The sequence below is a fragment of the Oncorhynchus masou genome, chromosome 30, assembly GCF_036934945.1.
Source record: "Oncorhynchus masou masou isolate Uvic2021 chromosome 30, UVic_Omas_1.1, whole genome shotgun sequence".
In the NCBI taxonomy this organism is placed as follows: Eukaryota; Metazoa; Chordata; class Actinopteri; order Salmoniformes; family Salmonidae; genus Oncorhynchus; species Oncorhynchus masou.
The window spans coordinates 59,673,166-59,685,422 of record NC_088241.1 but is presented as its reverse complement, the minus strand read 5'-3'; the positions used below and the strand labels follow the sequence as shown (position 1 = coordinate 59,685,422).

The following is a 12,257-nucleotide window of genomic DNA, read 5'->3' as shown; positions in this document are numbered from 1 at the left end:
AGTTTCAATATATTTGGCTAAGGTGTATATAAACTTCTGACTTCAACTGTATTTAATTCAAAATTATCAAAAATCTCAATCTATTTTTTTTTGACCCATTTAGTCTGGCCCAAGCCACCTTTTTTACCAGACAAATCAGTGTGATATCACGGTGTGAATGTAAATGTGCAATCCATTCCAGGTGATCTCCACTTATGAAGTAGAAGAAATACAGGGGAGAGGCTGATCTGAATTACAAGAGGGAATCACATCAAATGAGCTTGTGGTTCCCGATGCTGCCCAGATTTAGCTTTTAATGCCCCGGTGGGAGAGGCCTCTGGGTGGTCCTCTGCCTCAGCTCAATCTGCCCTTCCTTATCTTCAGCAACCCCACTTTAATCAGAGAAATGGGGGGGAGAGAAGAAGCCCCAGTTGGGTGGGAAATGAGATTGGAAAGTAGAGGGAAGGAGGACGACAGGGTGGTTGTTGATGTAGTCTGTGATTGGTGCTCTTTAACAGGTTTACCGGTCCGTTCTGTAAGCCAGAGAGTCCAGGAGAAAAAAACAAAACACCCACATACGTGACTCTTATTGTTAGTCTCCAGAGAGATTCCTATCGCCCGACCAGTGAGTCTGCACACATACATATAGTCACACACAGGCGCAGACACACATACACACACAAGATGCAGACACACAAGCGCGGAAACACACTAACCAGAGACAAACAGCCCACACAACACACACGTTCAACAAAGGTCAGAAAGAGAACACTGTCTATGTGCCTGATCTGACGCTCTATTACCCTCGTATAGTGTACTATCTCGGAAATAGGGACCAGACATTCCCCGGAATAATGCGTAAGGCCAGAGGAATGTGGAGGTTGACAGAGGTTAACTCCTGAGTTGAGAGAAGAGAAGTAAACAGGTTTTATTCATAAGGGAGAGTGGGGTAAGTTTAGCCACCCAAGCTGAGCCACTCTTGTTTCTCGGAAACCGAACACAAAATGAATCATTTGACCAAATATTTAGGTAGAGGTCATCATTTCATGGAGTCTGTCAAGGAAGAAAAAATGGAAAGCAAGTTAGATCTTAAGAACAGATTTTCACTAGGTGAAATGAGTTTGTGTTAGAGGTTTCATGATGCTTGTATCTAAACCAAAGTAGATAATTTAAAGATTGTTCAGTATGTCAGTTGGGGTCTCTATAAGCTTCAATATGAGGTCCTAAACCAAGCATGAACGTGCATCCTTTTAGATGTGTGGGCTAATATAGTCAAAAGATTTGCCTTGGGTTAAGTTGAGCCAATTGCAAGTTGAGCAAATTGAAACATTTTCTTCCCAGCTGTAATGCAAGGCAAAGACATCTGACTGGTAAAACCCTGTATCATTGTTATTCTAACTTCCGCGACGCATATAAGGCCCTCCCCCGCCCTCCTGACCACGACTCCATTTTGTTGCTTCCAGCCTACAGACCGACTAAAACAAGAACCTCCCGCGCTCAGGTCTGTTCAACGCTGGTCCGACCAATCTGATTCCACGCTTCAAGACTGCTTCGATCACGTGGATTGGGATATGTTCTGCACTGCATCCAACAACAACATTGAAGAATACTCTGATTCGCTTGAAACTGAAAGCGCGAACCACTGCTTTCAACCGGGGCAAGGTGACCGGAAACATGACCGAATACAAACAGTGTAGCTATTCCCTCCGCAAGGCAATCAAACAAGCTAAGCGTCAGTATAGAGACAAAGTAGAGTCACAATTCAATGGCTCAGACACGAGGTATGTGGCAGGGTCTACAGTCAATCACGGATTACAAAAAGAAAACCAGCCCCGTCGCGAACCAGGATGTCTTGCTCCCAGACAGACCAAATAACTTCTTTGCTCGCTTTGAGGACAATACAGTGCCACTGACACGGCCCGCTACCAAAACCTGCACTGCAGCCATTTAAACGTGTTAACCCTCGCAAGGCTGCAGGCCCAGACGGCATCCCCAGCCACGTCCTCAGAGCATGTGCAGACCAGCTGGCTGGTGTGTTTACAGACATATTCAAGCAATCGTTATCCCAGTCTGCTGTTCCCACATCCTTCGAGGGCCACTATTGTTCCTGTTTCCAAGAAAGCTAAGGTAACTGAGCTAAACGACTACCGCCCTGTAGCACTCACTTCCGTCATCATGAAGTGCTTTGAGAGACTAGGCAAGGACCATATCACCTCCACCCTACCTGACACCCTAGAACCACTCCAATTTGCTTACCGCCCCAATAGGTCCACAGACAACGCAACCACACTGCACACTGCCCTAACCCATCTGGACAAGAGGAATACCTATGTGAGAATGCTGTTCATCGACTACAGCTCAGCATTTAACACCATAGTACCCTCCAGACTCGTCATCAAGCTCGACCGCACCCTGTGCAACTGGGTACTGGACTTCTTGAATGGGCCGCCCCCAGGTGGTGAGGGTATGTAACAACATCTCCACCTTGCTGATCCTCAACACTGGGGCCCCACAAGGGTGCATTCTGAGCCCTCTCCTGTACTCTCTGTTCACCCACGACTGCGTGGCCATGCACGCCACCAACTCAATCATCAAGTTTGCGGATGACACTACAGTGGTAGGCTTGATTACCAACAACGATGAGACGGCCTACAGAGAGGAGGTGAGGGCCCTCGGAGAGTGGTGTCAGGAAAATAACCTCACACTCAACGTCAACAAAACAAAGGAGATGATTGTGGACTTCAGGAAACTGCAGAAGGAGCACCCCCCTATCCACATCGACGGGACAGTAGTGGAGAGGGTAGTAAGGTTTAAGTTCCTCGGCATACACATCACAGACAAACTGAATTTGTCCACCCACACAGAGAGCGTTGTGAAGAAGGTGCAGCAACGCCTCTTCAACCTCAGGAGGCTGAAGAAATTTGTCTTGTCACCAAAAGCACTCACAAACTTCTACAGATGCACAATCGAGAGCATGCTGTCGGGCTGTATCACCGCCTGATACGGCAACTGCTCCGCCCACAACCGTAAGGCTCTCCAGAGTGTAGTGAGGTCTGCACAACGCATCACCGGGTGCAAACTACCTGCCCTCCAGGACACCTACACCACCCGATGTCACAGGAAGGCCATAAAGATCATCAAGGACAACAACCACCTGAGCCACTGCCTGTTCACCCCGCTATCATCCAGAAGGCGAGGTCAGTACAGGTGCATCAAAGCAGGGACCGAGAGACTGAAAAACAGCTTCTATCTCAAGGCCATCAGACTGTTAAACAGCCACCACTAACATTGAGTGGCTGCTGCCAACACACTGACTCAACTCCAGCCACTTTAGTAATGGAAATTGATGTAATAAATGTATCACTAGCCACTTTAAACAATGCCACTTAATATAATGTTTACATACCCTACATTACTCATCTCATATGTATATACTGTACTCTATACCATCTACTGCATCTTGCCATCTTTATGTAATGCATGTATCACTAACCACTTTTAACAATGCCACTTTTATATGTTTACATACCCTACATTACTCATCTCATATGTATATACTGTACTCTATATCATCTACTGCATCTTGCCTATGCCGTTCTGTACCATCACTCATTCATATCTTTATGTACATATTCTTTATCCCTTTACACTTGTGTGTATAAGACAGTAGTTTAGGAATTGTTAGTTAGATTACTTGTTGGTTATTACTGCATTGTCGGAACTAGAAGCACAAGCATTTCGCAACACTCGCATTAATATCTGCTAACCATGTGTATGTGACAAATAACATTAGATTTGATTTTATCGCTGGGATTTGAGGTAACAGCAGTGTTAAGTGTGCAACAACTGGAAGTCTATGGCATCTACTAGCATACTGGCAGTTACCATAGACTTCCAATCATTGCGCTAAAGCTAGTTAGCAATTCCTTCAAACAGCACGCAGAGACATACAATTTTATTTACAAGTTCATTTGACTCTGGGGAAGTAGATGGATGTGGCTTCGTTGCCAAAATCCTGAAATATCCATTTAAGACTGTGTTAAAAGATACTTAAAATGACACAAACTAAACAGCGATTAGGTTTGTGTGAATTGTATTTGGGAAATAATAAGTTACACCATTCAGTATAGACATTTGTAGGTTGTTTAACTTCCCTCGGCTCAACTTACTCCTTACCCAGGGGGGGGGGGGGGGGGTAAGTTGTGCTGAGACCACTTTTTTTGGACAAGCTATGTTTTGAAAACTGTGATGTTTAAATTTAATTGTGACTATTCCCAGTGACACACAACATCCTGTGTGGCTCAGTCGGTAGAGCATGGCGCTTGCAACGCCAAGCGTCGTGGGTTCGATTCCCGCTGGGGCCACCCATATGTAAAAGTAGTGGCCCCAGCCGACTTGTAAGTCGCTTTGGACAAAAGCGTCTGCTAAATGGGATATATTATTTATTATTATATTATCCTAGAATACAATATATGTAGTTGTCTTTGTCAGAAAGAATATTATATTTCTCTTGACAGAGTGATGCTGTATGTAAAACATGGCTCAACTTACCCTACTCTGAACTCAACCTGCTTCCACTTGTGACACTTTGGGACTCTCCTTTAGCAACTCTTAAAAGCTCTTTGTCTTTTCAGACAGTAAAGTTGACCATCTGGAGTGTTTCTGAGGAAGAGCACTGACTACTTAGCGAGCCAGCTGTATGTTCCACACAGGGGTGAAAATAGAATGAATTTCTTCCCAGTATGGGACTTAAAACATTTGATGGGCCTAATCATAGAATTACATATAGAATTCAATAGGATCTCTGTGGTTCTAGTCATAAAGATTATTCATTTAACTATTACCTTTTATTGTTGCATAAACACAACCTGTCATGTGTTCATCTGATTTGTCAAACAATCACTTCAAAGGGCTCCTTTACTAGGCTACCCGCGCACGTTCATCCACTCTCAACATATTACCAGCCTCAAAACAGTGGTGAATGGAAAAATACATGTTACACAAAATACTAAAGTGTAATGACATTTGGCGATTGTCATTAGGCCAGAATGTATGTATCCACTGCTGTCCGCATGCGTCTCTGTGTCGGCCACTCATCTCTGCCTTGGCAAAATGTCAGTGTTCTTGTCAAACCGCATTGCATTTTGGAGTGTAGACTGTAGCACCCGTTTTCAAGTCCATTCGCTAATTTTCCATTCCATGCCTCTGACATGCGGTCATGATAAAAAGTGGTGTAATAGCTTACAGTTTTCTTGACATTTTGTTTTAATTATTGTGATAGGCTTCCTGTTTTACTGGTACCACCTTACTTTCACCCCACACATACTTGAGTATCAGTGGGTGGCCTGACCACCTCTTGTAGTGGTGGAATGGCAGTATGGTGGCGCCATCTAGAGGGCAAAATACAAAACAACAAGCACAGAAAGATTGGGAAGTTTAGACGAGCTTTCTGTCAAACCTGTCACCATACAACACTGATAATGTTGTTCATTCATTAAGCTTACATTTTGTCCAGGTAACACATTAATTAAAGCCGGTGTAATGTTTTAAAAAATTGGACAAAGGATACTTAATTTGGGGGTGGAAATGTTTTGCAAATCTGACAGGTTTTTATGGACTTATTATACAAATATTATGACTCGGTCTATGATCCAACCCTGTCTCTTTTTTTTCTCTCTCTCTTCTCTCTCGCTCTCCTATCTCTCTCTCTCTCTCTCTCTCTCTCTCTCTCTCTCTCTCTTTCTTCCTTCTCAGGAATGGTGGAGGACGTAGCGGGACATTCGGTGCGATTAGCATCGTGTGCGAAATGCTCCGGCATCAGCGTTCAGTCGATGTGTTCCACGCGGTCAAAACGCTGAGGAACAACAAACCTAACATGGTCGACTTACTGGTAAGAATTGGTGCTGATCTAGGATCAGTTCTCGCTTTTAGATCATAAGGAATAACATGAGATGAAAGGGGAGGGGCTGATCCTAGATCAGCATTCTTCCTCTGAGATGATTTATGAATACAGACCCTAACCCAGTTACAGCAGTTACAACCTGCTAATGGGTTCTCATGGGACAAGTTGTGCTGCCAAAGTCAGTTGAATTGAAAATTGCTGTTGACATTTTGAATAAGGAGAAAATATCACTGTGATTGTGAATCGCACAGCCATTATAATGCAGTAATTAAAGTCAATTCAGCCATGTCTGGTCCAGTCACTGTCACTGATGTTCTCTTATTCCCATCTTTCACAGGATCAATACAAGTTCTGCTATGAGGTGGCACTGGAGTACTTGAATTCTGGTTAGCTGTGCTGAAAGCTGCTCCCCTCATCTGTCCTACCCCCTTCAAGCCCCCTTCAAGCCCCCGCACCACAGCCCTCACAGCTTCCCTTGACACGGTCTCTTAAACCCGAGTGAATGTTGGTTACTGGAGGACAGAAATGAAGTGCTGTGTTCCGCTGGGCACGGGACAGGGTCGTGCCATCGCACCGCTACGGGACAGGGTCGTGCCGTCGCACCGCTACGGGACAGGGTTGTGCCATTGCACCGCTACGGGACAGGGTTGTGCCATTGCACCGCTACGGGACAGGGTTGTGCCAATGCACCGCTATGGGACAGGGTCGTGCCATTGCACCGCTACGGGACAGGGTCGTGCCATTGCACCACTACGGGACAGGGTCGTGCCATCGCACCGATACGGATTTAAGAAGAGGGGAGAGAGCGTTCCCCCAGTCTACTCTCAAATGGCTACGTTGACCCTGAACTTGATGAACTCTCCCCTTGCATCTCGCATCTCTCATTCCTGCCCCCCAACCCCTCTCCTCTCTACTAGTCAGTGTTACTGCCCCCCCCCAACCCCTCTCCTCTCCTCTAGTCAGTGTTACTGTAACTCTCCTCTCCTCTCTACTAGTCAGTGTTACTGTAACTCTCCTCTCCTCTCTACTAGTCAGTGTTACTGTAACCCCCCCTCTCCTCTCCTCTCTACTAGTCAGTGTTACTGTAACCCCCCCTCTCCTCTCCTCTAGTCAGTGTTACTGTAACCCCCTCCTCTAGTCAGTGTTACTGTAACCCCCCCTCTCCTCTCCTCAGTGTTACTGTAACCCCTCTCCTCTTCTCTAGTCAGTGTTACTGTAACCCCCCCCCTCCTCGAGTCAGTGTTACTGTAACCACCCCTCTCCTCTCCACTAGTCAGTGTTACTGTAACCCCCCCCCTCCTCGAGTCAGTGTTACTGTAACCACCCCTCTCCTCTCCACTAGTCAGTGTTACTGTAACCCCCCTCCACTAGACAGCACCACTGTCTCCCCTCCTCTCCACTAGACAGCACCACTGTATTTACCCTACCCCCCCGTCTCCTCTCCACTAGACAGCACCACTGTATTTACCCCCCCCCCCCCGTCTCCTCTCCACTAGACAGCACCACTGTATTTACCCTCACCGCCCCCCCGTCTCCTCTCCACTAGACAGCACCACCCCCCCCACCGCCCCCGTCTCCTCTCTACTAGACAGCACCACTGTATTTACCCACCCCCCCTCCACTAGACAGTCTCCTCTCCACTAGACAGCACCACTGTATTTACCCTCACCGCCCCTCACTCAGAACAATGCCTGAACAGGAGTTCACACTGATGTATTCTATTGCCCATTTGTCACCATCTCCCAACCCTCTCTATTGTTTCAACAAAAAAATCTTTCCTCTTGCCAATGACTCCTGTTTATTGCTTTTTTAATGCTTATCTGATGATTGATGTCATTTCTGTTTCTGTGGGTAAATGCGACATAAGCGTAATGTTGATGTATTGGTTTTTAATCCACGTTTTTCATTTCCGTTGATATACAGTGGGGCAAAAAAAGTATTTAGTCAGCCATCAATTGTGCAAGTTCTCCCACTTAAAAAGATGGGAGGCCTGTAATTTTCATCATAGGTACACTTCAACTATGACAGGCAAAATGAGAAAAAAAATCCAGAAAATCACATTGTAGGATTTTTTATGAATTTATTTGCAAATTATGGTGGAAAATAAGTATTTGGTCAATAACAAATGTTTCTCTCAATACTTTGTTATATACCCTTTGTTGGCAATGACAGAGGTCAAACATTTTCTGTAAGTATTCACAAGGTTTTCATACACTGTTGCTGGTATTTTGGCCCATTCCTCCATGCAGATCTCGGCTAGAGCAGTGGTGTTTTGGGGCTGTTGCTGGGCAACATGGACTTTCAACTCCCTCCAAAGATTTTCTATGGGGTTGAGATCTGGAGACTGGCTAGGCCACTCCAGGACCTTGAAATGCTTCTTACGAAGCCACTCCTTCGTTGCCCGGGCAGTGTGTTTGGGATCATTGTCATGCTGAAAGACCCAGCCATGTTTAATCTTCAATGCCCTTGCTGATGGAAGGAGGTTTTCACTCAAAATCTCACGATACATGGTCCCATTCATTCTTTCCTTTACACGGATCAGTCATCCTGGTCCCTTTGCAGAAAAACAGCCCCAAAGCATGATGTTTCCACCCCCATGCTTCACAGTAGGTATGGTGTTCTTTGGATGCAACTCAGCATTCTTTGTCCTCCAAACACGACGAGTTGAGTTTTTACACTACGCCGTCCCTGGCGGCATAGTGTGTTACTAATGGTAGGCTTTGTTACTTTGGTCCCAGCTCTCTGCAGGTCATTCACTAGGTCCCCCCGTGTGGTTCTGGGATTTTTGCTCACCGTTCTTGTGATCATTTTGACCCCACAGGGTGAGATCTTGTGTGGAGCCCCAGATCGAGGGAGATTATCAGTGGTCTTGTATGTCTTCCATTTCCTAATAATTGCTCCCACAGTTGATTTCTTCAAACCAAGCTGCTTACCTATTGCAGATTCAGTCTTCCCAGCTTGGTGCAGGTCTACAATTTTGTTTCTGGTGTCCTTTGACAGCTCTTTGGTCTTGGCCATAGTGGAGTTTGGAGTGTGACTGAGGTTGTGGACAGGTGTCTTTTATGCTGATAACAAGTTCAAACAGGTGCCATTAATACAGCTAATGAGTGGAGGACAGAGGAGCCTCTTAAAGAAGAAGTTACAGGTCTGTGAGAGCCAGAAATCGTGCTTTTTTGTAGGTGACCAAATACTTATTTTCCACCATAATTTGCAAATAAATTCATTAAAAATCCTACAATGTGATTTTCTGGATTTATTTCCTCATTTTGTCTGTCATAGTTGAAGTGTACCTATGATGAAAATTACAGGCCTCTCTCATATTTTTAAGTGGGAGGACTTGCACAATTGGTGGCTGACTAAATACTTTTTTTCCCCACTGTGTATATATATATATTTTCTACAATGTTTGTTAATAAGGTGAAGCGGTTTGACATGTATAGCTAAAGTTGAACCGGCATTAAGAAAGAAAGTGAAATCTTAAATGTTTATGCTGCCATCGCTTTGGTCGCTATTAGTATCGTCGTGCTGGCAGGAGGAAAAAAAGCTGGCCTGTAAACGTCCACACCAAGTTTTTCGTCAGGTCAACAGATCCAAAGCTTAATTAATTGCGGTCATTATTGTTAATATTGTAAATATTTTAAGTTGGACAGACTATTTATTCATTGAGCATTTTTGTGAAGCACATTGAGTGACAATCATGTTTTTTGGGGGACTTTTTTTGCATAATGTTGACCAGATGTATTGTAAGCCTTGTATTTATCTGGTATGGAAGAAAAAAAACTACTCAAACTTACAAATACATACATATCTATTGATATGTGTTTTTTGTGTGTTGTGCAGATTTTATTCTCATCCATTTTTAGCTCGCAGTGAGCCATGGATTATAGTTCTCCTGGCTCATAGACTACTTTCAGAAATATGATCCATGGATTACAGTTTCTCCTGGCTCATAGACTACTTTCAGAAATATGATCCATGGATTATAGTTTTCCTGGCTCATAGACTACTTTCAGAAATCTGATCTATATCCTTTGATCCATATCTGAAGACCATATCCTTTGTACATTATTGGCAGAAATATATTGAGGCAAGAAACTACGAGACCCAGCATGCAACAGCATGTGATCTCACCAAATATTTCCTAATTTAACCCCACTCTGCCTCATTGGGATAATTATGGGAGATTGTCAGTAGTCAGTCCTCTCCTCGCTGGTGGCGCTTTACAGTTTCAATGTGACGTTGTATTCTGTAACAGTGAATGGAATCATTGCTATAATATGAAGTTAAATGTACTGCAAGTATATAAGGCACCACAAGATGGCAGCAGAGACCAGAACCTTTATAAACCCATTCTCAATGAACCCATGCAAGGTGAGATTTATGCGCCCATGTCGTCTCGTCTGCTGCTGACTTTCTGGTTGGAACTGCTTTGTTTCGAATTGCAAATTCATGTCAATAATAAATATGATACCTATATATTTCTAAAAAGGCCAATATGATCTGTACCCACAGAAGGATCTGCACACGTTCTCAGTTAAACCTCAATATTTAGTTGTGACACTCATAACACATCATGCGCGAGTTACCTTTCTTGACATTTCTACATGACAGAAATTGCGGTCAGAGTGCCATCATAACGGAATTGATAGTAGATTCTCCAGTCGTTGTAATCTTTGAGAGCCAATGAATTTCGTGCTTCTAAAAACGGTGAATAAACCGTATCCAACCGCAGCTCAAGAAGAGGACAGAGACCCTCCTTTCTGCGTAAGCGCAACCAACCAACAGTGGGCATTCATGAATATTTCTTTGGGAGTGAGGTATAGTGTACAAATGCGTGACTACTTTTCGCTAAATAGTTATTTTTATTTAAACGAGCTAATTGCAGGTGCAATTCTGGTCCTTGTTGTTTTTAACATAGCATTTGAGATCTGTTCCAGCTTTTGATAATTTTGATGTAGTGTCGCTGCTAAAAGATGCCGCAGCCGAAATCCCGAAAAATCGCCGTCCTGGGCTACAGATCCGTCGGTAAGTGGGCGCAATTCAGTCGTTTTCAGTGGTGGCGAGGTTTCTTGTGCGGTTTCTATGTAGGCGAGTTCAATGACGATAGCTTCACATACAACTAGCCAGATGTCAACGGCATGCTCATGTCGAGCGGCTACTACAACAATGTCCGCTGCCTGGTCAATTGTTGCTGTTGAATCAGCCAGTCAGCTGAATGTCACTCAACTGGAAACCCACGACTCTAGAGATTTTGTTTAGAACTGTAGCATAGGCCTTCCTCTATTAGCCAGCGTTAGTAGGCCTCCCACTGAAATCACAGTTTAAATGGCAGTCTATAGTTAATTGCGTTATGCACATTACTTTATATCATGTTTTATATTTTTTGTTACGTCAATGTGCTTACGCAAGACGCTAACTGGCAAGACGGAGTTGACGCCACAGCAGGAGCGGTCCTGATGCTGGGACTTAGTACCCCAGCTGGCACATTTGGTTTCTTAAAATTGTGGAAACGAACGTTTTTTTGTTTCCCATTGATTCTGTGAACGAAGCAATTCGTTTTTAGGTTGCAGGGAGGTTCTGATAACGTTTTACTATGGTTCCGTGACAGTTTTCCTGGGAGCTTTTATTAACGTTCTGAGAATGGAAATCATAGTTTATTTGATGGTTTTTTAATAACTTTAAAATGTTTCAATAAGACTTTTACTAACACTGCTAGTTTAGTATGTTGAACTCCAAGCACAGGTGGGACAAATGGAAATGAATTTGCTTAGACATTCGAACATGTATTTTTATTTATTTATTGTAGCACGGTGTCAGAGAGATTCAAACCTATGATCTTCAGTTCTCTATCCATGTAATTAGTCCACTGCCGCCACCAGGATGGAGCTAACATGCCATGTGTTTTTTTTAATTTTATAGTTTTTTACTCATAGAAAGCTGTTCCGTTTAGTCTATTCAAACACCATATATCAAAGGAAACAAGCACTCATTAAGATCAGGTGTGGCCAATTAATGGGCACAGCCAACACACTTTACAAGATAGAGAGTTTGGTCACTGAAAACACAACTTTTTTCAATAGCATTCGTAGAACGTTCTTTGAACATTACTAATGGTTTCTTGTTTTTCATGGAAATGTTTCTAAATGTTCTGAGAACATTGTATTGAGTTATTGAAATTCCCATAGGAGAGCGTTGTTTCTTAACATTCTCTGAACTGTTTGAGAACATTCCTAGAACATTACCAACATTTTTATTCAATGTAATCATGTTTGAACTTTTAGGAAACATTCTGTTAGTATCACTTTGCAGAAATCACTCTGCCATTTCCTGATTGCTAAAACTATAATAGTTTACCTAATTTCAGTTTGTGACAAAA

General features: G+C 43.6%; 2 protein-coding genes across 11 annotated transcripts in view; both read left to right on the top strand.

Moving 5' to 3' along the window:
* The window catches only part of LOC135522887 (receptor-type tyrosine-protein phosphatase mu-like), a 313,769-nt gene extending 306,549 nt beyond the window's left edge, over positions 1–7,220 (top strand). For all 7 annotated transcript variants that reach the window (XM_064949557.1, XM_064949559.1, XM_064949554.1 and 4 more), the window contains 2 exons: positions 5,734–5,869; positions 6,219–7,220. In XM_064949557.1, the coding sequence (XP_064805629.1) occupies positions 5,734–5,869; positions 6,219–6,272 (190 nt within the window). In that variant the 3' untranslated portion in view covers positions 6,273–7,220. The remainder of the gene's footprint in view (positions 1–5,733; positions 5,870–6,218) is intronic.
* A 3,413-nt stretch (positions 7,221–10,633) lies between these two features.
* Positions 10,634–12,257, top strand: part of LOC135522890 (GTP-binding protein Rheb) — a 41,956-nt gene continuing 40,332 nt past the window's right edge. For 2 of the 4 annotated variants that reach the window (XM_064949564.1, XM_064949563.1), the window contains exon 1: positions 10,649–10,906. In XM_064949564.1, coding sequence (XP_064805636.1) covers positions 10,855–10,906 — 52 coding nt within the window. In that variant the 5' untranslated portion in view covers positions 10,649–10,854. Of the gene's footprint in view, positions 10,907–12,257 lie in introns of all 4 variants that reach the window. The other 2 variants (XM_064949562.1, XM_064949566.1) reach the window with 2 other exon arrangements.